The sequence below is a fragment of the Scyliorhinus torazame genome, chromosome 11 (assembly GCF_047496885.1).
Source record: "Scyliorhinus torazame isolate Kashiwa2021f chromosome 11, sScyTor2.1, whole genome shotgun sequence".
Classification (NCBI taxonomy): domain Eukaryota; kingdom Metazoa; phylum Chordata; class Chondrichthyes; order Carcharhiniformes; family Scyliorhinidae; genus Scyliorhinus; species Scyliorhinus torazame.
The window spans coordinates 107,548,863-107,576,234 of record NC_092717.1 but is presented as its reverse complement, the minus strand read 5'-3'; the positions used below and the strand labels follow the sequence as shown (position 1 = coordinate 107,576,234).

The following is a 27,372-nucleotide window of genomic DNA, read 5'->3' as shown; positions in this document are numbered from 1 at the left end:
CTTCTGATCTGCTCAGTCTCCATCAACAACCTCCCCATGGATGATATTGATCCAGCGGAGGGCAGTAGAGCGGAGCTGCTGATTGGTGTTGCAAGGGAAATTTGCATACCTCTGTCATGGTCACCCTAACTTGAAGGTGTACCTGAGCTAAAGACAAGCATCCAGCAGAGGGCAGTAGAGCAGAGCTGCTGATTGGTGTTGCAAGGGAAATTTGCATACCTCCGTCGTGGTCACCCTAATTTGAAGGTAGTTTGTGGAGGAGCTGTTGGCAAGTGGCACTTAAACCCGAAACACTTCTTCAGTGTTTCCCTCCCTACCCCCTCCTCTAACCAAAAAAAAAACAACCGCTGTAAAGATCAAGAGGAAGGCTCGAGGTCAGGAAGAAGTTGAACCGTGACGCCACAGCCTGCAGGTAAGGGATTGGCTGGTGACTGGTAAGTAGTTTTTCTTTTATATTCCCTCAGGTGTTATCGTGCAGGGCGCAGAGGTTGCTGAGTGAGTGCTTGCTGAGAAGGGGAGGGAATAACAGGTAAGCTCTTTCTTTTTCTTTTTTTATCTAGCGGGATGGCAGGGAAGGTAGTGCAATGTTCCTCCTGCAGAATGTTTGAGGTGAGGGACGCCGACAGTGTCCCTGCTGATTTCATCTGTGAGTCGTGCACCCATCTCCAGCTCCTCAGAAACCGCGTTAGGGAACTGGAACTGGAGCTGGATGAACTTCGGATCATTCGGGAGGCAGAGGTGGTCATAGATAGAAGCTTCAGGGATGTAGTTACTCCGAAGAATAAAGATAGATGGGTGACGGTGAGAGGGGCTGGGAGGAAGCAGTCAGTACAGGGATTCCCTGTGGTCGTTCCCCTTAGTAACAAGTATACCGCTTTGGATACTGTTTTGGGGGGGGGGGGGGGGGGAGACGGACTTAGTAAGCCATGGGGTGTAGGTCTCTGGCACAGAGTCTGTCCCTGTTGCTCAGAAGGGAAGGGGGGAGAGGAGTAGAGCATTAGTCATTGAAGACTCCATAGTTAGGGGGATAGATAGGAGACTCGCGGTTGGTGTGTTGCCTCCCAGGTGCCAGGGTGCGTGATGTCTCGGATCGTGTTTTCGGGATCCTTAAAAGGGAGGGGGAGCGGCCCCAAGTCGTGGTCCACATAGGTACCAACGACATAGGTAGGAAAAGGGATAGGGATGTAAGGCAGGAATTCAGGGAGCTAGGGTGGAAACTTAGATCTAGGACAAACAAAGTTATTATCTCTGGGTTGTTACCCGTGCCACGTGATAGCGAGATGAGGAATAGGGAAAGAGAGGAGTTGAACGCGTGGCTACAGGGATGGTGCAGGAGGGAGGGTTTCAGATTTCTGGATAACTGGGGCTCATTCTGGGGTCGGTGGGACCTCTACAAACTGGATGGTCTACACCTGGACCAGAGGGGTACCAATATCCTGGGGGGGAAAATTTGCTAATGCTCTTCGGGAGGGTTTAAACTAGTTCAGCAGGGGCTTGGGAACCTGAATTGTAGCTCCAGTATACAGGAGGTTGAGAGTCGTGAGTTCATGAGTAAGGTTTTAAAGTTGCAGGAGTGTACCGGCAGGCAGGAAGGTGGTTTAAAGTGTATCTTCTTCAATCCCAGGAGCATTCAGAATAAGGTGGTGAACTTGCGGCATGGGTTGGTACCTGGGACTTCGATGTTGTGGCCATTTCGGAGACCTGGATAGAGCAGGGACAGGAATGGTTGTTGCAGGTGCCGGGGTTTAGATATTTCAGTAAGCTCAGGGAAGGTGGTAAAAGAGGGGGAGGCACGGCATTGTTAGTCAAGGACAGTATTACGGTGGCAGAAAGGACGTTTGATGAGGACTCGTCAATTGAGGTAGTATGGGCTGAGGTTAGAAACAGGAAAGGAGAGGTCACCCTGTTAGGGGTTTTCTTTAGGCCTCCGAAAAGTTCCAGAGATGTAGAGGAAAGGATTGCAAAGATGATTCTGGATAGGAGCGAAAGCAACAGGATAGTTGTTATGGGGGACTTTAACTTTCCAAATATTGACTGGAAACGCGAAGGTTCGAGTACTTTAGATGGGTCCGTTTTTGTCCAATGTGTGCAGGAGGGTTTCCTGACACAGTATGTAGATAAGCCAACGGGAGGCGAGGCTGTATTGGATTTGGTACTGGGTAATGAACTAGGACAGGTGTTAGATTTGGAGGTAGGTGAGCACTTTGGTGATAGTGACCACAATTCGATTACGTTTACGTTAGTGATGGAAAGGGATAGGTATATACCGCAGGGCAAGAGTTATATCTGGGGGAAAGGCAATTATGATGCGATAAGGCAAGACTTAGGATGCATCGGATGGAGAGGAAAACTGCAGGGGATGGGCACAATGGAAATGTGGAGCTTGTTCAAGGAACAGCTACTGCGTGTCCTTGATAAGTATGTGCCTGTCAGGCAGGGAGGAAGTGGTCGAGCAAGGGAACCGTGGTTTACTAAGGCAGTCAAAACACTTGTCAAGAGGAAGAAGGAGGCTTATGTAAAGATGAGACATGAAAGTTCAGTAAGGGCACTCGAGAGTTACAAGTTAGCTAGGAAGGACCTAAAGAGAGAGCTAAGAAGAGCCAGGAGGGGACATGAGAAGTCTTTGGCAGGTAGGATCAAGGATAACCCTAAAGCTTTCTATAGATATGTCAGGAATAAAAGAATGACTAGGGTATGAGTAGGGCCAGTCAAGGACAGTAGTGGGAAGTTGTGCTTGGAGTCCGAGGAGATAGGAGAGGTGTTAAATGAATATTTTTCGTCAGTATTCACACAGGAAAAAGACAATGTTGCCGAGGAGAATACTGAGATTCAGGCTACTAGACTAGAAGGGCTTGAGGTTCATAAGGAGGAGGTGTTAACAATTCTGGAAAGGGTGAAAATAGATAAGTCCCCTTGGCCGGATGGGATTTATCCTAGGATTCTTTGGGAAGCTAGGGAGGAAATTGCTGAGCCTTTGGCTTTGATCTTTAAGTCATCTTTGTCAACAGGAATAGTGCCAGAAGACTGGAGGATAGCAAATGTTGTCCCCTTGTTCAAGAAGGGGAGTAGAGACAACCCCGGTAACTATACACCAGTGAGCCTTACTTGTGTTGTGGGCAAAATCTTGGAAAGGTTTATAAGAGATAGGGTGTATAATCATCTGGAAAGGAATAATTTGATTAGACATAGTCAACACGGTTTCGTGAAGGGTAGGTCGTGCCTCACAAACCTTATTGAGTTCTTTGAGAAGGTGACCAAACAGGTGGATGAGGGTAAAGCAGTTGATGTGGTGTATATGGATTTCAGTAAAGCGTTTGATAAGGTTCCCCACGGTAGGCTACTGCAGAAAATACGTAAGCATGGGATTCAGGTAGATTTAGCAGTTTGGATCAGAAATTGGCTAGCTGGAAGAAGTCAAAGGGTGGTGGTTGATGGGAAATGTTCAGCCTGGAGTCCAGTTACTGGTGGTGTACCACAAGGATCTGTTTTGGGGCCACTGCTCTTTGTCATTTTTATAAATGACCTGGAGGAGGGCGTAGAAGGATGGGTGAGTAAATTTGTAGATGACACTAAAGTCGGTGGAGTTGTGGACAGTGCGGAAGGATGTTACAAGTTACAGAGGGACATAGATAAGCGGAGGCGCTGGGCTGAGAGGTGGCAAATGGAGTTTAATGCAGAAAAGTGTGAGGTGATTCATTTTGGAAGGAACAACAGGAAGACAGAGTACTCGGCTTAATGGCAAGATTCTTGGCAGTGTGGATGAGCAGAGAGATCTCGGTGTCCATGTACATAGATCCCTGAAAGTTGCCACTCAGGTTGAGAGGGTTGTTAAGAAGACGTACGGTGTGTTAGCGTTTATTGGTAGAGGGATTGAGTTTTGGAGCCATGAGGTCATGTTGCAGCTGTACAAAACTCTGGTGCGGACGCATTTAGACTATTGCGTGCAATTCTGGTCGTCGCATTATAGGAAGGATGTGGAAGCATTGGAAAGGATGCAGAGGAGATTTACCAGAATGTCGCCTGGTATGGAGGGAAGATCGTATGAGGAAAGGCTGAGGGACTTGAGGCTGTTTTCGTTAGAGAGAAGGAGGTTAAGAGGTGACTTAATTGAGGCATACAAGATGATCAGAGGATTGGATAGGGTGGACAGTGAGAGCCTTTTTCCTCGGATGGTGATGTCTAGCACGAGGGGACATAGCTTTAAATTGAGGGGAGATAGATATAAGACAGACGTCAGAGGTAGGTTCTTTACTCAGAGAGTAGCAAGGGTGTGGAATGCCCTGCCTGCAACAGTAGTGGACTCGCCAACACTAAGGGTATTCAAATGGTCATTGGATAGACATATGGACGATAAGGGAATAATGTAAATGGGCTTTAGAGTGGTTTCACAGGTCGGCGCAACATCGAGGGCTGAAAGGCCTGTACTGCGCTGTAATGTTCTATGCTCTATGATACTATGAAATGGGCATGAGCCCAATTGAAACATACTCCAGCTATGACAGTTTCCAACTGAATGAAGCCTCCAAGTGAAAGCGACATCTACGTCAATGGCTACTTCCATCTATTCTGGCAAAAGAATTGTTGAAACACATTACCGTCATTCTAAACATTCGGCCTCTCTTTTGAAATATCAGATAAGTCAATTCTTATTTATGAAATCCAATTTGCCATCTCACTATAGCGGTTGGAAATGTCAGGACATTTCATTGGCAGTTTTGCAAATGTGTTTCCCATAGGCCGCCATGTCCTGCTCCTTCCCTGGATAAAGAGATGGCAGAGCAGGCTCACTAATTATCAATAAGGTGGATGTTCAAATACAGACCAATAGGAGAGGAAGGTTTTGTAGTGTCAATCATTGAGCGTAGGCCAATGGTGGGTGCTAGATTGCTGGTCTTATCATGTAGTGCTGCAGAGAGATGAGAGTGGAGTTGTTAGTGGCTTCAGGAACGGGAGAAGAATGGAGCTTCGACATCACTTGGCTCCATGGCACGTTGGTTAGCACTGTTGCCTCATAGCGCCAGGGACCAGAATTCAATGCAGGCCTTGGGTGACTGTGTGGAGTTTGTACTTTCTCCCAGTGTTTGCGTGGGTTTCCTCCAGGTGCTCCAGTTTCCTCCCACAGTCGAAAGATGTGCAGGTTAAGTGCATTGGCCATGGTAAACTGCCCCTTAGTGTCCAGAGATGTGCAAGTTAGGTTCTGGGGTAGAAGGGGAAAGTGGACATGGATAGAGTGCTCATTCAAAGGGTCAGTGCAGATGGGCTGAATGGACTACTTCTGCACTGTCGGGATTCTATTCTATGAATACCCTCAGCCAAGAGCTCACTAATGGTACCACGCAGGTTTGTCAGACAAAGCCCTGGGGCAAAATTTTCTCCCGCTTAATATTGTCAAAACAAGAGACATCGGGTGGGATTCTCCACCCCCACGCCGAAGTGGCCGCACCGTCGTGAATGCCGTTGAGGTTCACGACGGCGCGGAACGGTTCGGTCCCGACCGATTCCGGCCCTGACAATGGGCCAGTATCGGGGCCGCGTCATCTACCCGCGCCAGGCCTTGTCGCCCGCGTAAAAGCAGCGCTGCATAGATGACGCGGCCGGCGCCGCATAACGGACGTCATCCGCGCATGCGCGGGTTGGCCGGCGCCAACCCACGCATGCGTGGTTGTCGTCCTGTCCAAATCCGCCCCGCAAGAAGATGGGGGAAGGATCTTGCGGGGCGGCGGAAGGAAGGAGGTCCTCCTTCAGCGAGGACGGCCCGACGATCTGTGGGCACCGATCGCGGGCCACCCCACATTTAAGGTACCCCCCGGTGCAGGATCCCCCCTCGCCCCCCCACAGGCCGCCCCCCCCCAGCGTTCACGCACCGCCCACGACTGTAGCGACCAGGTGTGGACGGCGCTCGGGGGCACCCGCCGTTTTGGCCTGGCCACTCGGCCCATCCGGGCCGGAGAATAGCGGGGGTGCCAGGGAATCGCCATTTTCGGTATCTCCGGCCTGCGAAACTCGACCGGGCCATTCCCGCCGCTTGGGAGAATCGCAGGAGAGCGTCGGACCAGCGTCCCCGGAAATTTTGGCGGCCCAGGCGATTCTCCCAACCGGCGTGGGAGTGGAGAATCGCGCCCATCCTTTTTGGTTCCTGCCTCCACTTAAAATCCCAATTCCTGCTATCACCACCTCAAGATTTAAATTACTATCTTCTAGCCAGCCTCCTTTCCACAGCTCTTCACAAGCTTCAATGAAGACTGCAACCCATATACTCCCTCATCACCCATCTTCTCCAAGCTTTAATGGCTATTTTCTAAACCCAACAATCCCCTCCCCAAACACTCGCCACAAATAGTTGACAAAATTTTAAAAATTCCCACTTGCCTCCTTCACTACTGTGACACCAAGCTTTTTACTATTTTTCACTACTTGACTGTCGTCTCATTTAGCCACAGCAGTCCCACCCTCTCTATTCAGGTCTTTCCACCATCTCTCCTTGAACTAAAGTTCCCGAAAACACTAATCCTCTATTGTGCCTTTCATTTCCCAACCTACACGTTTTTAAAACTTTCCCCACCTGCTTAGTATCAACTGCATGTAAAGCACTTTTGAGATGTGTCCCTGCATAAGTACTACAGATTTGTAAATTGTGCCCGACTGGTATCAAAGGAGCAGCAGAACTATACTGTTTACTAAGCACACATTAATCTACATGACCATGCTGTAATAAATTATTTCAAGATACTGCAAATGAAAACAATGATTGATGTGGACTACTGAAATGGGCAATTGAAATATTTACATTTTATGGGCAGGGACTGTAGTATACAGAAATGCAATAAAGGGTTGGGCATTTGCTTATCCCCATCCTTCAACTACCGTGTCAAATTTCACTCCCCACACCCTCGATTTTTTTTCTATATTACCAATATGACTGATGGGTGCTCCTGTGAACATCCACATCTAGTTTTCTCTGAGCACCACCGTATAAACTCCTACCTATATCTTAACAATGCTATCAAAGCTCATCAATATGGGACTGTCTGGTCCCGCCGTTGTCAATGGGATTTCCTATTGAATCTACCTCCACTGTTGGGAAAACCGGAGCAGGGGTTCCCCCAACACGGTTTCACTCTCCACAGGTGCTGCCGGACCTGTTGAGCTTTCTGATTTTGCTTTTATCTCATTAAAACATCACCCGTGGACTTCCGGGTGCGGCGATGACCAGCTAAGTCGCACGTTTCGGCACCTCCCGTTTCAACGGACTTTTGGGCTCTTATCGGGAGCCCCAACGGAAATTTTCAAAGGCTAAACCCAGTGTGAGGCGACATAGGAAGGAGTCCCCCCGGGTGTGGATGGAAAGAAGTGATAGTAGTGGCCAGATTGTGGAGGATCCTCTGGAGCAGTGGCAGAGAAGGGAAGGGAGAAGCAAGATGGCGGCTGAGGGAGACCAGTTGGTATGGGGCCTGGAACAGCAGGAGTTCCTCCGGCGATGTGTGGAGGAGCTCAAGAAGGAGGTGCTGGCGCCGATGCTGCAGGCGATTGAGGGGCTGAAGGAGACGCAGAAGACCCAAGAGATGGAGCTCCGTGGAGTGAAGGCAAAGGCTGCCGAAAATGAAGATGAGATACAGGGCTTGGTGGTGAAGACGGAGACGCACGAGGCGCTACACAAGAGGTGTATGGAGAGATTGGAAGCCCTGGAAAATAGCTCGAGGAGGAAGAACTTAAGGATTTTGGGTCTTCCCGAAGGGGCAGAGGGAGCGGATGTTGGGGCGTACGTGAGCGTGATGCTCCATACCTTAATGGGAGCTGAGGCCCCGACGGGACCCCTGGAAGTGGAGGGAGCGTACCGGGTCCTCGTGAGAAGACCAAAGGCAGGAGAAATACCGCGAGCAATAGTGGTGAGATTCCACCGCTACAAGGACAGGGAGATGGTCCTGAGATGGGCTAAGACGCGTCTACCAAGATTGGAGTGCGGAGGTGGCGAGAAGGAGGGCGAGTTTCAATCGGGCCAAGGCGGTGCTCCACAGGAAGAAAGTGAAATTTGGAATGTTGCAGCCGGCAAGACTGTGGGTTACACACCAGGGCAAACACCACTACTTCGAGACGGCAGAGGAGGCGTGGACATTCATTCAAGAGGAGAAGTTGGACTAGATTTGGGAAAGGATGTTTGGAATGAAGTAGCGAGGTGGTGGCAAGAAATTGTAAATCAGATGGGGGAATTTTTTCCCCTCGAAGGGGGGACACATGAAGAAATGTGGGTGCCGGTGGGGAAGGGGATGGGGAAGGAGAGACGGAGCTGCGCCATTAGGGGCGGGGCCGAGAGAAAAGCGCAGGCTCCGTTCCCGCGCTACGGAAACTGTGGCAGGAAAAGGGGGCGTAGGAACGAGGGGGCCTCACACGCAGGGAGGCTAAGGATAAACGGGGGAAGCCGAGGTCAGCCAGAGTTTGCTGACTCCGGGTAGCAATATGGGGGGTGCAATCAAGCTAGAGCGGGATCTAGCGGGGGGGGGGGGGGGGGGGGGGGGGGATTAACTGGGTTGCTGCTGCTGCTAAGGGGAAGGGGGAGCTGTTACGAGATGGGATGGTCGGGACGGGAGGGTGCCGACTGGGGGACAAGCGGTTGCGTGGGAACCGGGTGAGGAGCTGGTTTAAAAAAGGGGATGGCTAGTCGACGAGTTGGGGGGGGGGGGGGGGGGGGGGGGGTAAAAGAGCCCCCCAACCCGGTTGATCACGTGGAACGTGAGAGGGTTGAATGGGCCGATTAAGAGGGCAAGGGTATTTGCGCACCTAAAGAAGCTAAAGGCAGACGTGGTTATGCTTCAGGAGACTCACCTGAAACTGGCGGATCAGGTCAGATTAAGAAAAGGATGGGTGGGACAGGTATTCCATTCGGGCTTGGATGCGAAAAATAGAGGGGTGGCAATACTGGTGGGGAAAAGGGTATCGTTTGAGGCGAAGACCATAGTGGCGGACAGTGGGGGTAGGTACGTGATGGTGAGTGGCAGATTGCAAGGTGAAGCGGTGGTGCTGGTGAACGTATATGCCCCGAACTGGGATGATGCGAACTTTATGGAGCGTATGTTGGGGCCCATCCCGGACCTGGAGATGGGAAAGTTGGTAATGGGGGGGACGGGGGACTTCAACACGGTGCTGGACCCAGGGCTGGACCTGTCCAGATCTAGGACCGGGAGGATGCCGGCAGCGGCCAAGGTGCTCAAGGGCTTTATGGAGTAGATAGGAGGAGTGGATCCCTGGAGATTTACTAGACCGAGGAGTAAAGAGTTTTCCTTCTTCTGCCACGTCCATAGAGTGTACTCCCGGATAGATTTCTTTGCCCTGGGAAGGGCGCTGATCTCGAAGGTGGCAGGAGCGGAGTACTCGGCTATAGCCATTTCTGATCATGCCCCACATTGGGTAGATCTGGAACTAGGTGAGGAAAAGGAGTAACGCCCACTTTGGAGATCGGACATGGGACTGTTGGCGGACGAGGGGTATGTTGAAGGGTGAGGGGATGTATTGAAAGATACCTAGAGGTCAATGATGACGGAGAGGTCCAGGTGGGAGTAGTCTGGGAGGTGCTGAAGGCGGTGTTAGAGGGGAGCTGATCTCCATAAGGGGAAGTGGGTAAAGAAAGGGAGAGACTGATTGGGGAGATTTTGAGGGTGGATAGGCAATATGCGGAGGCTCCGGACGAAGGGCTATACAGGGAAAGACGGAGACTACACACGGACTTTGACTTGTTGACCACGGGTAAGGCGGAGACGCAGTGGAGGAAGGCACAGGGAGTACAGTATGAATACGGAGAGAAGGCGAGCCGACTGTTGGCCCAACAACTTAGGAAGAGGGGGGCGGTGAGAGAGATCGGAGGAGTTAGAGACGAGGAAGGAAGGATGGAACAGAGAGCGGAGAGGGTGAACAGGGTATGTAAGGTATTCTACGAGAGGCTGTATAAGGCCCAACCCCCGGAAGGGAAAGAGGGAATGATGCATTTCCTAGACCAGTTGGAGTTCCCGAAGGTTGAGGAGCAGGAGAGGACAGGACTGGGAGCGCAGATTGAGGTAGAGGAGGTGGTAAAAGGAATTGGGAGCATGCAGGCAGGGAAGGCCCCGGAACCAGATGGGTTCCAGGTGGAATTTTATAGGAAATATGTGGACCTGCTGGCCCCATTCCTGACGAGAACCTTCAATGAGGCTAAGGAAAGGGGGACACTACCCCCGACGATGTCGGAGGCGACGATATCGCTGATCCTGAAAAGAGACAAAGACCCGCTGCAGTGCGGGTCATACAGGCCTCTCCTGAACGTAGGGCCAAAGTGATGGCGACAAGGATAGAGGACTGTGTCCCTGGAGTGGCGCATGGTGACCAAACAGGATTTGTTAAAGGGAGGCAATTGAATACCAATATATGGAGGTTGTTAGGGGTGATGATGATGCCCCCACCGGAGGGGGAGGCGGAGATAGTGGTGGCTATGGATGCAGAGAAGGCATTTGATAGAGTGGAGTGGGACTATCTGTGGGAGGTACTGAAGAGATTTGGATTTGGAGAAGGGTTCATTAGATGGGTTCGGCTCCTATACGGGGCCCCGGTGGCAAGTGTGATTACGAGCAGGCAACGATCCGACTACATCCGACTATATAGGGGCACAAGACAGGGGTGCCCCCTGTCCCCGTTACTGTTTGCGTTGGCAATTGAGCCATTGGCCATAGCGCTGAGGGGCTCCAGGAAGTGGAGAGGGGTACTTAGAGGAGGAGAAGAACATCGGGTGTTATTATACGCGGATGATCTGCTGGTATATGTCGCAGACCCAGTGGAGGGGATGCCTGAGATAATGCAGACACTCGGAGTTTGGAGAATTTTCGGGATACAAACTGAATATGGGGAAGAGTGAACTGTTTGTGATGCACCCCGGGGAACAGGGCAGGGGAATAGACGAGCTGCCGCTGAGGAGGGTAACAAGAGATTTCCGGTATTTAGGGATCCAGGTGGCCAGGGACTGGGGAACCTTGCATAAGCTTAACTTGACGCGACTGGTAGTGCAGATGGAGGAGGACTTTAAGAGGTGGGATATGGTGCCCCTGTCATTGGCGGGCAGGGTGCAGGCGGTTAAAATGGTGGTCCTCCCGAGGTTTCTTTTTGTGTTTCAGTGCCTCCCCATACTGATTACAAAGACCTTTTTTAAGAAGGTGGACAGGAGCATCATGAGCTTTGTGTGGGCCGGAAAGACCCCATGGGTAAAGAGGGGGTACCTGCAGCGCAGTAGAGATAGAGGGGGATTGGCACTGCCGAGTCTGAGTGATTATTATTGGGTCGCTAACGTGTCTATGATATGTAAGTGGATGAGGGAAGAAGAAGGAGCGGCGTGGAAAAGGCTGGAGATGGCGTCCTGTAGGGGAACTAGCTTAAAAGCACTGGCAACGGCGCCTCTGCCATTCTCCCCGAAAAGGTACACCACAAACCCAGTGGTGGTGGCGACTCTGAAGATTTGGGGGCAGTGGAGACGACATAGGGGAGTGACGGGGGCCTCAATGTGGTCCCCGATAAGGAACAACCACAGGTTCGTCCCGGGAAGGATAGACGGGGGATTTCAATCTTGGCAGCGAGCAGGAATTGCAAAACTGAAGGACTTGTTCTTGGACGGGAAGTTCGCGAGTCTGGGAGCACTAACAGAAAAATACGGGTTGCCACCTGGGAATGCATTTCGCAATATGCAAGTGAGGGCATTTGTGAGGCAACAGATAAGGGAATTTCCGCAGCTCCCGGCGCAAGGGATCCAGGACAGAGTGATTTCGGGGACATGGGTGGGTGACGGTAAGGTGTCCGATATATACAGGGAAATGAGAGACGAGGGGGAGACGATGATAGAGGAACTGAAAGGAAAATGGGAGGAGGAGCTGGGGGAAGAGATTGAGGAGGGGCTGTGGGCAGATGCCCTAAGTAGGGTAAATTCCTCGTCCTCGTGTGCCAGGCTCAGCCTGATCTAATTCAAGGTACTACACAGGGCGCATATGACGGGAGCAAGATTGAGCAGGTTTTTTGGGGTGGAGGATAGGTGCGGGAGGTGCGCGGGAAGCCCTGCGAACCACACCCACATGTTTTGGTCATTTCCGGTATTGCACGGGTTCTGGGTGGGTGTGGCAAAAGTGATTTCAAAGGTGGTGGGGGTCCGGGTCGAACCAAGCTGGGGGTTGGCTATATTCGGGGTTGCAGATGAGCCGGGAGTACAGGAGGCGAGAGAGGCCGATGTTTTGGCCTTTGCGTCCCTAGTAGCCCGGCGAAGGATTCTACTTATGTGGAAAGAAGCTAAACCCCCGGGCGTGGAGGTCTGGATAAACGACATGGCAGGGTTTATAAAATTGGAGCGGATAAAGTACGCACTAAGAGGTTCGGCTCAGGGGTTCACCAGGCGGTGGCAACCGTTCCTTGACTATCTCGCAGAACGATAAGGGAAAATAGGAAAGACAACAGCAGCAACCCGGGGGGGGGGGGGGGCATTCGGGTCTTTTCTTGGTGTGTTGTTACATAATTGTTGTTCATATTTATCTTCTCAATGTTACTATTTCTTTTTGTTTTTTATTTGTGTTGGCACTTGCCGTTAGTTAATATATTATTTTAAAAACGATCAATGTATATACTGTTACAAAGTTGTAAAAATGGAAAATTCTTGGTTGATCGAAAAACTTTAATAAAATATATTTAAAAAAACCAAAAAACATCACCCGTTTAAATCTCTTTGCCAATATCCCAAAGCTGTGGAATCCCTTACCTTCCTCAATGCCTCTTTCCTTCTGCAATGTTCAGACCTTTAAAAATGCTAGGTGTCATCAATCTATTTACTATCAATTTACCTGGTATTCTCTTTTGCTTTTTCTCAGCTTGGAAATTGTAATCTGGACCTTGACCTTGATTTCTTAATAATAGAAATATAAATATGGAGGGCATGTTCCGATGCAAGGCGAGTGAAATTTCTCTAGTGAACACTAGCCACAATTCTCATCATGAGAATTAATTAATATTGCAAAACAATGCAACTGGAATAAATGACAATAAGTTCAATAAGTAAATTAAAGATACATCCTCTGAATTGTCTACTTCAATTTCTCTTTTCAATAAATGTGAATTCACTCCTTGCAGGAGCTGAAATGATATTCTACCTGCTAAAGGGATGGAGATGAAATGAGGACTTTCACGACTGCAGCAAAAGTTACAGAGTTCAATTTGGTCACAATTAAAGTCAATGGCTCTTAAGGAACCTGCTGAATGTGATGTTGAGTGCCCGGTGAAGTGAGTTACAGTACTCATATTTGAGAGTAAAATTGAGGTATACAAGATGATAAAAAATATGGATAAATAAATGTGGAGGGATGCTTCCTCTTGTGGGTCATTCTATAATGAGATGTCATAGTCTTAGGATAAGAGGTAGCAAATATAAAACAGAGTCGAGAGAAACTATTTCTCCCAAAGTATTGTGAATGTATGGAATTCGCTACCCCAGAGTGCGGTGGATGCTGGGACAGTGAGTAAATTTGAAGAGTTAGACAGATTTTTAATCAGCAATGGGTTGAAGTGTTATGGAGAACAGGCAGGACAGTGGAGTTAAAGCCAGGATGAGATCAACCATGATCGAATGGCGGAGCAGGTTCGATGGGCCAAATGGCCTAATTCTGCTCCTATATCTTACAAACTTATGTTATGAACTTCAGACCTGCTATGAACCAAGACATAGATTAGATAGAATTAAGTCGGATATACAGCACAGAAACAGGTCAATCCACCAATCAGTCCATGCCAGTGTTTGCGCTCTAAGCATCCTCTCATCTTAATCTACCATCTTAACCCTCTATTCTCTTCACCCTCAAATGCTTGTCTAGCTTCTCTTTAAATGTACCTATAATATCTGCTTCAACCACTCCCTGTGGTCGAGTTCGACATTCTTACCACTTTCTGAATTCCCAACTAGATTTCTTGGGCGATCATATCAATGCTCTTCCCCATTAGAGGAATTATTTTCTCTATATCCACTCTATTTAAACCTTTCACAATTTAAAAAGTTCTCTTACAACACTCCTTGGCCTTCTTTTTCTTCAAAGGGGACCCATCCTCTTGATCACTTTCCGATATATTTACCAATGCATTTCTCATATCAAATCTTCTTTCCAACCTCACCAGTGCTTCCAAATTTATTTTATAATATGGCAACCAGAATGGCACACAGTATTCTAGAAGTTTGGTCTAACCAAGTTTCTATGCAGGTTTAGCAGAACTTCCCTATTTTTCAATTCTATCCCAAGAAATTAACCCCAGTGCTTGATTTGGGCTTTTTTCATGGCCTTAGTAATCTGTGGTGGAGTTTTTAGTGATTGGTGTTCCTCTGCCCCCAGTAGACTTGCACCTTCAAGTAATAAGTGACAACCCTATTTTTCCTAAGAAAACCTACTACTTCACATTTAGCTGTGATTAACTTCATTACTAATTATCTTCCCATTCTGCAAAGTTATTAATGTCCTCCTGTAAATTGTTGCTGTACTCCTCAGTATTGACCAGTATTTGGTAGCATCACAGATTTAGAAATTGTGGTTTTGATTCCAATGTCCAAATGTAAATTGTGAACAGCAGTGGTCTCAGTACTATTTTTGTGCAACAACACGTTTGTCACTCTGAATAATTCCCCTTTGTTCACACTCTTTGTTTTCGGTCTTGAAGACAGCTAAGCAACCTGTTCTACCTTTTGTCTCCCAATTGCACATTCTCTGGCCTTATTCATTAGTCTATTTTGGGGTACCTTTGTCTTTGCAAAGGCCTTTTGGAAATCTCAATGAATTACATCTGTAAGTCAACTGTAGCTTTACACAGGTGAACTTCAAGGATTTCATCTATACTGCTGAGATGGTTTCACCTAGTTTTATCCTTGTATGTATTCCATCCATCTCCAATAATTTCAAAGTCATAATAATGTGCCCCAGAAAACAAATGCAAGTAAGTTGATCATGGCCAATGAGAGCGAGAATGTTCATTATGAACAAGGCTTCCAATATTGTGAACCAGCCTTTCGGACATCATAATTTGATTAGGACTAGGGGCGGCACGGTGGCGCAGTGGTTAGCACTGCTGCCTCGAGGCACCGATGACCCGGGTTTGATCCAGGGTCACTGTCTGTGTGGAGTTTGCACATTCTCCTCGTGTCGGCGTGAGCCTCACTCCCACAACCCAAAGATGTGCAGGGTAGGTGGATTGGCCATGCTAAATTGCCCCTTAATTGGAAAAAAAAAGAATTGGATACCCTAAAAAATGTTATTTTTTAAAAAAAATTTGATCAAGGAGGATGATCACAACACAGTTTGCATCTTACATCAACCATTTTATAACTCGATTCATGGTGTGCTTTAAGCAACTTACCCTGCTCTTTTATATGACGGATTCGTTTCACAGTTTCTTTTAAGATTGCACATTTGTCTGGTTTTACATTGAAGTTGTCAATGTCATTGAAATTAGCAAATATCAGCTCAGCAAGTTCTTCAATATATTTATTCTCTTGCTCCCGATGACGTTTCTCAGTGCTACGTTTAGGGCTGTTGAAACACAAAAGCATTAATGCTAAGTGCCAGAAATAACAGAAGAAAATTTTGCTCAATTGGCTTTGTTACATGTAGGCAGTTAAGCTGGTGTTTTTAGTGCAATGCTATCAAAAAATACCTAAAAGTTTGTCAACACATTTTCGGAGCAGACTAACATTTACTTAATTTAAAGTAGCAAGTCGGAATAAAACTGATGTATTGTTTTCCCTGATTAATAATATTATTTTCAGAACAGCAGAGTAGACATAAACTGTTTTCTAACAGCCTGAAGCAGATATTGTTCTGTGGCACAAGCGAACCCAGCAATGGCCAAGAAAAATAATACGATCCAAGGTCAACTGCCCATATCTGTTTTTGGTCATGAAAATCGCTTATTGTCACAAGTAGGCTTCAAATGAAGTTACTGTGAAAAGCCCCTAGTCGCCACATTCCGGCGCCTGTTTGGAGAGGCTGGTACGGGAATAGAACTGTGCTGCTGACCTGCCTGGTCTGCTTTCAAAGCCAGCGATTTAGCCCTGTGCTAAACAGCCCCAGTAGTCATCAAATTATTGTAGGAAAAGGTGTGGGCATAGAGCCTCTCAAACCTAATCTGTCATTCAATTTGATCATGCCTGGCACAAATCAATGATGGGAAAATAGAGTTGAGGTACATAGCCCTTGATGGTCTTCCTTGGTGAGATATTGTTGATCATTGTCTTGAAAATTTCGACTCAACATCCACCGCCTTTCATGGAAGAGACTATAACTTTGTGTGCAAAACAGCATTTAATTTCATTCCTGAATGGCCCAATGCTAACTTTAAGATAGGGTCCAATTGTTATCAATTTCCCCACCAAAGGAGCGAACTTCTCGGTTGACTTTATTGAATAATTTTAAATACCTTATAAATTCGAGCATACAACCAAAGTTTATGGGTTTGGACCCACTCCCACAAGTGGAAACATTTTCTCTACATTTCCCCTACGAAGCTCCTCATAGTTTAAAAGGCCTCTATTTAGGTCACCTCTCACGCTTTTTCTTTTCTAGAGACTATTCAGTCTTTCCCAACATCATCTCTATTCGGATATCGTTCATTCTTGTTTGCATTTTCTCCAAAGTTTCGAAGTTCGTTTTGTAACAAGAACTTGGACAGCACTCAAAGTCTGGTCTAACCAAGGTCCTATATCAGCTTAATGTAATTTGTGACTCAAAATCCTGCAAAAGGTTCCACCTTGTTAAATGAGGTGTAACTGGATTTTTAACTTCATAGTAATGGTTCACCACCCTTACTGACTCCTAAAAGTGTTGGACAAGATATACCTTAATTGTATATAAGATCCCTGGATCAGCTCAACTAGCACAGAAAACCTAACAGTAAATACACTGTTACCAGTGATTAATCGTATACAATTTCACTCATCACTTTCACCCCATTGATGACCAAATTTTCAACAGAGCGATTGAGCGTCTTGGTCAATATTTAGTGTTCGGTATATGGAATTAATTCCATTAACTGTATATCTCACCTCGGCCGTGGATGATCACATGGCGATTCCTTGCGTTTCCTTGAGTCTAATCTGGCAGGGTCCGAGGAATTTTCACCCATTCCACTCATCTTGCGGACATATAAGCAGCTGGTGAGGTAAAAAGAGAGATGTTTCAATTAGCACTTTACAAAGAGCACAACTTTCTCAGTTATAAGTACCTGATGCCTACTAGATTCTGAACAAGTTTTATATGATTTTCTGCCTGGCATAATTCTAATGCTGCTTAAGATGGTAACATGGACACAAGCACAACCTAACTTCAACTATTCCACGTGTTGGACAAGATATACCTTAATTATATATAGGATCCCTGGATCAGTTCAACTAACACAGAAAATCCAACAGTAAATCACTGTTATCAGTGATTATTCGTATGCAATTTCACTCATCACTTTCTACCCCATAGATGACCACATTTTTAACAAGAGCTATTGAGCCTCTCGGTCAATATTTAGTGCTCAGTATAAATATAGAATAAAAGTATTTCACTCATTCCTTACTGTTCAAAAGTCAATTTGAATTTTATTGAATTTGCTGTGATGCAAAACTATTTGTCTTTTAAAGATTAATATTTCAAATTCTCCTGTCTAGTACCCCAATGGATCCCGAAGATCAGTCTTCTTTAGCGCTTCAAATTATTCAAGTTCTAAACGGTTTAATTCATTTGAAGTTACATACAGAAAAATTAGAATCAGTATAAATAGTTCAGCATATTGAAAACTCATGTCATAAGCACAATATAATTTAGCCAGATTTGCACAACAGCATATTATAGTGCATGCAACTAAACCGCGATAATCCTTCAGCGTGATATTAACACAATTTGCAGCAAAGAAGAAAATACATCACGGCCTGAATTTTCCGGATGGTGGGGAAATGAACCCCGCCATTCGGAGAGTCAACAGGGATGCGTCCACCGACTGACAGGCTGGCTGCCATTTTACGCTCTGATGAGCATTGATTTGATTTTTACTTGTAACGAAGTCCCATCTTAGAGAGCTGGTGGCCAATCAAATTAGCCAATTGCTCTCCAATCCATCCAGACAGAGTGCTGCAGTGGTTGGAAGGGACACTGCAGCCAAGTGTCAGGAGCCAGCATGAAGGTTAGTGGGTAGGGTTTCCAGGGAGGGGAGTTTAGGAAACTCTTTGGTGGGTGGGGATGTCGTAAGTGAGGTGATAGGGTTATTGTGGGAAAGGTTGGGTGGGGTAGGAGGTCCAGCAGTGTCTGGTCGTTGAAGGAAGGGCACTCCCAGTCTCCTCCTCTCTCTGCCTGATCGAGGAATTAAATATTAAATAAGGAAAAGGCTCTTAATTGGCCATTGAGTGATCACTTAAAAGCCTCAACAGCACATGGGCAATTTTCCTCTGAGGCCCTGCCAGTGCCAGTATAAAGTCACATCTAGGGCAGGGCGGGTAGGATCCCAGAGCAAATCGAGCCCATGCAATTTCACGCCCCTTCCCCCACCTCAAAATCTGATGAGGGAATGCAAAATTCAGGTTTCTGTATAAATATATACTTGTCACTACCATAGGGATTGGGTGCCAAGAGTATGTTTCCCCTCATTTGGGGGAGGAAATTTAGCATTGGGGGGCACAGTTTAAAAACAAGGGGTCTGCCATTTAGGACAGAGAAATTTCTTCTCTCAGAAGTATTAGCCTTTGAAACTCTCTTCAACAGAGAGCAATGGAGGCTGGGCTACTGATTATATTAGAGACCGAGTTGGACAGATTTTTGATCTACAAGAGAATCAAGGGTTATGGGAGGCAGGCATGAAATTGGAGTGAAGGCCCCAATCAGGTCAGCCATGATCTTATTGAACAGCAGAGCAGACTGGATGGACAGAATGGTCTACACCTGCTCCTGTTTATGATCATATGACCTATCCATTGGTTTACTTCTGGCACTCAACTACAAATTTAACTGTGAAGATTACAAGATAGTTATCGAAGTTGGTTGCAGATTTTGATTGCAGACATCAATTAGGTGACCAGCCATACTAGTAGCTCAGGAAAAACATCCAAAGACAGCTTAAGCAGCTAGAAATGAGATATTCCATTTTAAAAGCTACTTTTTGTTGACCTTTTAGATGATTTCACAAAATTCCCATGGCAGTACTGGAGGATTAACATGACAAGCGAGATATAAGCATTACTTGAATTATCAATCGCAGCAAAGCAGACTTTCCAAAAGAAAGAAAAATGATAGTTATAAGTGAGAAAAACCTGCATAATGGATGCGATAACACAGCCAGACATAACACAACATTTTTTTGGACTATGGCTAAAACAGCTGACAGGTTAGTACATAATGAAAAAGTTAAGCAAACTCATGTGTTACATAGAATTACAGTCAGAAAAATATTTTGGTCTAACATGTCTATATATGCTGGTGTTAATGCTCCACATGTGCCTCCTCTTAACATGTCCTCCTAATCTTCATTCCCTCATCCATCTTCCCCTTAAAACGCATCTATGATAAGCAGGCACAGGGCAGCATGGTAGCATAGTGGTTAGCACAGTTGCTTCACAGCTCCAGGGTCCCAGGTTCTGTGCGGAGCCTGCACGTTCTCCCGTGCCTGTGTGGGTTTCCTCCGGGTGCTCCGGTTTCCCCTCTCAGTCGAAAGATTACACACAGTCGAAAGGGTTAGGTACATTGGGTATGCTAAATTGCCCTTAGTGTCCAAAAAGGTTAAGTGGGGGTTACTGGGTTACGGGGATAGGGTAGATATGTGGGCTTGAGTAGGGTGCTCTTTGTAAGGACCGGTGCAGACACAATGGGCATTTTGTTACAATCCCTACAGTAGTCATGAGATGTGGACCATCCAGTTCCCTGTAACCTCTACTGAGTACGAAGTTCCCCGGCAATGGGGTAGGGTTTTAACGAGGGGAACTTGTAAGGTAATAAACACCCTGACCTGGGGGCGGTACAGTGACACAGTGGTTAGCAGTGCTAAGGTCCCGGGTTCCATCCCGGCCCCAGGTCACTGTTCATGTGGAGTTTGTACATTCTCCCCATGTCTGTGTGAGTCTCACCCCCACAACCCAAAGATGTGCAGGGTAGGTGGATTGGCCAGGCTGAATTGCCACTTAATTGGAAAAAAAGAGAATTGGGTAGTACTTTACATTTACATTTAAAAAAACCCCGACCTAGGTCAGGGCGGGAGAACCCTTTGGAGTGGAGCAGTTTAATGTATGTGATAATAAACCTTTATTTTTGCCCTGTGTTCCTTGTGATCACTCGGTGCAGATTCTACAGATTTATTACTGACTGTCTTACATTTATGGGTCTAGTTTTGGACTTCCTCCACAAGTGGAAACATTTCTCTACATCTTAATCCATCAGACTCCCTCATAACTCTAAAGGCCTCCATCAGGTCATTTCTCAAATCTTTACTTTTCTATGGAAGAGTCCCACCCTATTCAGTTTTTATTGATTGATGCAACACAGGAGACCATTTAGTCCATCATGCCTATGCTGTCGCTTTTGAAGAATATGTTAACCAGTTCTATTCCTAGCTCTTTCCCTATAGTCCTGTAAATTTCCAGAAAGTTGTACCATCTGTGTTTTGGTATCATTCTTTTAATTTTTTTTGTACCTTCTCCAGCTTCTATATTCGCTTTGCAAGAAAAACTGCAAAATACACCTCTTTATGTTTGAACCAACAACCTGTGTGCTTAAAAAATTCTGTCTTTTCACTGTATTCCTCTATAAATTAATCCCAGTACCCTGTTCGCATTTAATGGCTTTGCTGACATGTGTTGTTATTTTTAATAACATTCTGATGAAATGTCACAGACTTAGTATTTCCACAATTTTCTGTTTCTATTAATTACTGATGAACTTGGTTTGCAGAAGCCAAATTGACTGGAATTCTAAGGGACTGCTTTAGTTTGAACATACAGCTCACTAGTAATAAATAAATTGGTTCACAATTCATATTTGTAGCATATTATTTTACGAAATGGCTGAAAAACTGCCAAACTTACTCATTACTAATTGAGGATCAGGAAAGAAGCTGGAATTTTACTCTGAAGCTTTCCAAATATTAAGCACAAACACCTTGTAAAGATTAGCTATAGCAAAAAATAAATAAACTGGACATTACAAAATATATGTTCAAAAGAAACTGATGTACCGGAGAATAATGATGAATAGGAACAGTGTAACAGTATATATATGGGAAGGGAAAGAAAAACGTTGCAAGATGTAGTATATACAGCAAGTTAATGACTATCTTGGTTTTAATTCAGGCTGATCATGCTGAAGGATATATCTTTCAGATATTTGAGAAAAATCATTTAAAATGTTTCTAATTGCTTGATTCAGAAAAATGATGGAATAATAAAAGTGCTCCTTTTGAAGTTATGAAAATTTCCTGTGACCAAAATATTTCCCACATATTACGAAACTACACTGCTATCCTACGATCACCACTTTTTGATTTCAACATATTGTTCGCACTGCTGCTTCTGCCACTGTGCTCATCAAACAGGAAAGGATGTGTTGTCAGAGCGAAAGTAAAAACCACTATTTTAGTCTTGATAATAAAATAATTAGTGTCAACGCAATCCACAAGACAGAGGGGAACTGCTCAAAATAACTAATTCTTTTAGGACCACACCTTCACAAAGACATTCTTATGCAAGGTACTTTGAATATTATGATGATCTATAGCCCTCAACGCCACTGAATGCTAATCCTGCAATCCGGTGTTTGGTGCCATTATCTCTCTTATTGCCTTGTCCTTTCTATGTATGTGTAATGAATATATATGCAGACTCCGAGGAATATTCACACAGGCCCACTGTGTCCTGACATGAGAAAAACATTCAATCTTTGTTCACGCTACCAATACCATGGCGGGGGGGGGGGGGGGGGGGGGGGGGGGCAGAGATCACTCGTTTTTCCACTCGCCCTGCCTCAACTCTGGCAGAAGTACCATAGAAATCTGAAGAAACATGGTTCAAATGGTCCTCCTGTAATTTTTCCAGGGTTTTGTGGCTTTCCCAGCTTTTGATGAGTGAGTGGAAGAAACCACACCAACTCCACCCCCATTGTCAGCTTATTCTGTTTACCTGCCTTCTTTATATGAAAGTTATCTGCTATGGGCCAGGGTTTAGAAACTCCAAAGTGTATTATGAAGCTCACCTGGCCTATAACCTTTATGTTGAATTTGGCTAAGATGAGCACAAGAGCCTTCACTTCAGGTGTGATTCATCAGACTCCCTAAGCACTTTTGTCAAAACAAAGTCTATTATAAGAATATAGTTAACATATCAAACGCTTATCAAGAATCTGAGATCAATTACAAACATGAAAAAATACACAACAGCTGCAGTAATCTATGTATATAACTCTTAATGAAACCCCCTTAGTAGCTGTTCCAATTCAATACAACACCCAATAAACCAAAATCCCTTTCAAGGGCGTGGCCCAGCACACTAATCCCACTTGAATGGGACTGGCCCTTTCCCCAAGATCCAGCCTCCAACCAGCAGATTCAAAACTCCTTCCGGATAGCAACTATCTTTAAAGTTATCACGGCAGTTTGTCACACCCGATGTGCTTTCAGTTCACTAGAACAGCTTTAAAATAAAAACAGAGAAAACAGGAAAACACTGCTTTTTTCTTTTGCCGTCCAAAGCAACAAACCAAAACTGAAACCCAAAACACTAAAACCTCTCTCACCTGACAGCCACAGCCCAGCTCCACCCACAAATGGCATCATTGAAGCCGTGCTACAAGCTATGTGGTCAAACAAAACCTTTCTTAAAGCGACACTCACATGACATATATTATTCGAAAAATCCAAGAAAACAAACACACACTTGCCCTCACACAGTTATCTCGAGTAGAGGTGTCCAAAGGTTTGAAGCTGGGTATGTGCAAAATGAATGGGCTACATAGAATTGCATATAAATGGGAGATTCCCAAAAGTTGGAGCCCTGTTTTGCAACTCTTCAGGCTGAGTATTTTTAAATGATGGAGTAGGTTCAATCGACCGAATGGCCTACTCCTGCGCCTGTTTCCTTTGGTCTGTTCACTGGTTTACTTCTGGTAGCTAACAAGCTAGTTAAAGTAGTAAGTTTGCAAATTTTGACCAATGTCTCAATTAGGTGTCCAGCACCAAAGTCAGATTTGAACACAAGTGCAAAAGGCAGGAACTGCCCAGAACTGAGGTCCAGACCAAAAGGAAGTTTCAAGCCAGGCCCATAGACCACTCCTTGGACACCTCTGACCTAAAGCAGCATGTGTCGTTTTGGAATTCTCACTTCAGAAAGAATGTAGCTGAGCTGAGAAACGCGCAGGAAACGGCTCTGATAACGTTATACTTCGTATAACACAAGGAAATTAACATCTTCAAACTGGAAAGATGGCAACTGAGTGGAGATTGAGGCATTCAAAATCCAGCCAAATATTTAGATAGCACAAAGAAAGCCTGGTGACAAAATAATTTACCGATATTATACCTCTTCTTTAGGAAACTGCTTTCTTTACCTTGTTATGTAATCACAGCAGCATGATTAACATCAATAACTTAGCTCAGTGGCTTAAGTACAGACGTCCATGTATCTGCTCAAAGAGAACTTTTCTGTCAAACCATTTCTTTTGAAAATAAAGTAGTTGGGACAACAAAGTTGCATTAAATTTATAAAGGAACTTCTCCCGGGGTCAATTACATAAGGTTATTGATCAATAAGCAGTACGCTAGTGTTATGGGCCAGGGTTAGAGAACCCCAAAGTGTATCATGGAGTTCACCTGACCCACAACTTTTAATAGATTGTGGTGGAGCAAATGGAGGAGGATTTCAAAAAATGGGACATGTTACCGTTCTCGCTGGCGGGTAGAGTGCAGTCGGTCAAAATGGTGGTCCTTCCGAGGTTTCTGTTTGTGTTTCAGTGCCTTCCCATCGTGATCACTAAGGCCTTTTTTAAGAGAGTAGGCAGGAGTATTATGGGGTTTGTGTGGGCGAATAAGACCCCGAGAGTAAGGAGAGGGTTCCTGGAACGCAGTAGGGACCGAGGAGGGTTGGCGCTGCCAAACCTGGGGAGCTACTCTGGGCAGCAAATGTGGCGATGATCCGCAAGTGGGTTATGGAGGGAGAGGGGGCGGCATGGAAGAGGATGGAAATGGCGTCCTGTAAAGGAACGAGCCTGGGGGCGTTGGTGACGGCACTGCTGCCGCTCTCGCCGACAAAGTATACCACGAGCCTGGTGGTGGCGGCAACGCTAAGGATCTGGGGCCAGTGGAGACGGCACCGGGGTGCAATGGGAGCATTGGTGTGGTCCCCGATCAGGGGTAACCACTGGTTTGTCCCAGGGAAGATGGACGGGGGGGTTCCAGAGCTGGCATCGGGCGGGGATTGGAAGAATGGGGGACCTGTTCATCGACGGGACGTTTGCAAGCCTAGGGGCACTGGAGGAGAAGTTCGAGTTACCCCCGGGAAATGCCTTTAGATATATGCAGGTGAGGGCTTTTGTGAGGCGACAGGTGAGGGAATTCCCGTTGCTCCCAGCACAAGAAGTTCAAGATAGGGTGATCTCGGGTGTATGGGTCGGGGAGGGCAAGGTGTCGGAAATACACCAGGAGTTGAAAGAAGAGGGGGAAGCGCTGGTCGAATAGTTGAAGGGTAAATGGGAGGAGGAGCTGGGGGAGGAGATCGAGGAAGGTCTGTGGGCTGATGCCCTAGGTAGGGTTAATTCCTCCTCCTCGTGTGCCAGGCTCAGCCTGATACAATTTAAGGTGGTCCACAGAGCGCACTTGACGGGGGCAAGGTTGAGTAGGTTCTTTGGGGTAGAGGACAGATGTGGAAGATGCTCAGGAAGCCCGGCTAACCATGTCCATATGTTTTGGTCATGCCCGGCACTGGAGGGGTTCTGGAGAGGAGTGGCGGGAGCAATATCTCAGGTGGTGAAAGTCCGGGTCAAGCCAAGCTGGGGGCTAGCAATATTTATAGTAGTGGACGAACCGGGAGTGCAGGAGGCGAAAGAGGCCAGCATTCTGGCCTTTGCGTCCCTAGTAGCCCGGCGAAGGATCTTGCTAATGTGGAAGGAGGCGAAGCCCCCCAGCCTGGAGGCCTGGATAGATGATATGGCTGGGTTCATAAAGTTGGAGAGGATTAAGTTCGCCTTGAGAGGGTCTGCGCAGGGGTTCTACAGGCGGTGGCAACAGTTCCTAGACTATCTCGCGGAGCGTTAGAGGAAGGTCGGTCAGCAGCAGCAGCAACCTTGGGGGGGGGGGGGGGGGGGGAAGACTGCCTGGGAGGGTGGATGAGCAAGAGATAACATGAAGGGTTGGGGAAACTGGCACGTACGGGAGAGGGCCAGTGTACAAAGCTGTGTAAATATATAATTTTGCCATGTATATATCTTGCTCGGCGCAGTTTCTCGATTTTTTGTTGTTGTTGTGCTGTTGTTACGGGGGGGGGGGGGGGGGGGGTTTATTGTCTGTAAGGGAGAAAAATTGTGTTAAAAAACTTTAATAAATATATATTTTTAAATAAAAACTTTTAATAGATTGTGGTATGGGGAGCACACGACTCACTCTACAGGTGTGGTAACAGGTGTGGTACAGCAGAAAGTATTTTTTAAAGCAAAACAATGTTTATTCTATAAACTCAAGGAAACCTTTTTAAAAAGTGAACATCTTAGCAACCATTAATTCAAATACAACCCCCAAAGAATACAACACTAAGTAATTCTTACTTTCCTTTTAACATCCGTAAGACTTAAAACAAAACATTTCAACAGAAGCACATCAGGTTAAAGTCACTACTGAGAGCAGTTATTACTTTTAAATCACAAAGGATCGATTTACATTATTTAGATTACAGAGAGAGACTCTAATACACCTTCTGGTTGTGACTGCAGCTATCCAGCTCTGAAATCGAAACTAAAACACACCCTGCAGCAAATAGCCCAAAACAAAAGTAAAAAGCTGACAGACAGCCCAGCTCCACCCACTCTGACATCACTGCAGTAATTAAACACCCATTTCTTAAAGGTACTCTCACTACAGATATTTATATACATACCCATTTATAAACACCCATTTCTTAGGTACTCTCACATGACACCTCCCCCAAGAAAAAAATAAATAAACCATCAACTTCAAGATGGTTTCATTTCTCACCTTTTCACCATCCTTTAAGAAATGCACAGAGTAAATATACTTTATAGTTTAAAAAAAAATACAACACACGCAAACAGGTATAATAATATAGCCCCTTTTTTTTCGTTCTTCTTCCCCCAACTGAAATCCTTCTCCATTGACATTCTCTTTGAACAAGGTGGTTCTTGCACGATCCGTCCATTTCTCTACGCCTCGGCATTTCTCTTTAAAGTCAGATACTTTAGTCCAATCTGATCACAGAGTCCCTTGTAGTTCTCCAACACATGAGCATTGGTTATCACAGCTTTCAGGACGTCAAGTGCCTGTTGAAATTCTGCTGTCCACTGGAATTTGTTACGCTTCTTGAGCAAGTCAGTCAGTGGAGCAATCACGCTACAAAAACTTTTCACCGATGTTTGAACAAATCCACTCATGCCAAGAAATCACATTACTTCCCTTCGTCGAGGGTATCGGAAACTCTTCAATAACTGTTGGTCTCACATGCTGTGTGACCATTCGACCCTGTCCAATTGTATGGCCAAGGTAAGTGACTTAGGCTTTTCCAAATTCACTTTTGGCTAGGTTTATCACCCAATCAGTCTCCTGAAATCGATCGAATAACTCCATCAGATCTTTTAAATGTTCCTTCTGTCTGGCTGAAAATTACCAGATCTTCGATGTATACCGCACAATTAGGTAATCATGAAACAATTTTGTTAGTTAACCGTTGAAATATGGCTGGGGCATTTATCATGCCAAATGGCATAACTTTGAATTGGTATATACTATCTGGAGTCACAGAAGCTGAAATCTCCTATGCCCGTTCGGTTAAAGGTACCTGCCAGTAAGCTTTAAGTAAATCTAGTTTGGAAATAAAAGCTGATTGTCCCACTTTCTCAATGCAATCCTGCAAACGTAGGATAGGATAAGAGTCCATTCTTGTAACTGCATTAACCTTTCTATAGTCCACACACAACCGTTGGGTACCGTCTGGTTTACATACCATCACTATGGGTGAGCTCCATTGGCTGCAACCCACTTCAATTATGGCATTTTTAAGCATACTCTCAATCTCTTTGTTAACCTGTGCCAATTTAAAGGGTTAAGTCTATATGAATGTTGTTTGATTGGAACAGCATTTCCCACATCTACATTATGTATAGCCATTTTAGT

At 45.8% G+C, this 27,372-nt stretch overlaps 1 protein-coding gene across 10 annotated transcripts in view; it reads right to left on the bottom strand.

Moving 5' to 3' along the window:
• The window catches only part of ncoa2 (nuclear receptor coactivator 2), a 440,942-nt gene that overhangs the window by 152,529 nt on the left and 261,041 nt on the right, over positions 1 to 27,372 (bottom strand). For all 10 annotated transcript variants that reach the window (XM_072467588.1, XM_072467595.1, XM_072467593.1 and 7 more), the window contains 2 exons: positions 17,066 to 17,173; positions 15,382 to 15,554 (listed from right to left, as the gene is read on the bottom strand). In XM_072467588.1, coding sequence (XP_072323689.1) covers positions 15,382 to 15,554; positions 17,066 to 17,154 — 262 coding nt within the window. In that variant the 5' untranslated portion in view covers positions 17,155 to 17,173. The remainder of the gene's footprint in view (positions 1 to 15,381; positions 15,555 to 17,065; positions 17,174 to 27,372) is intronic.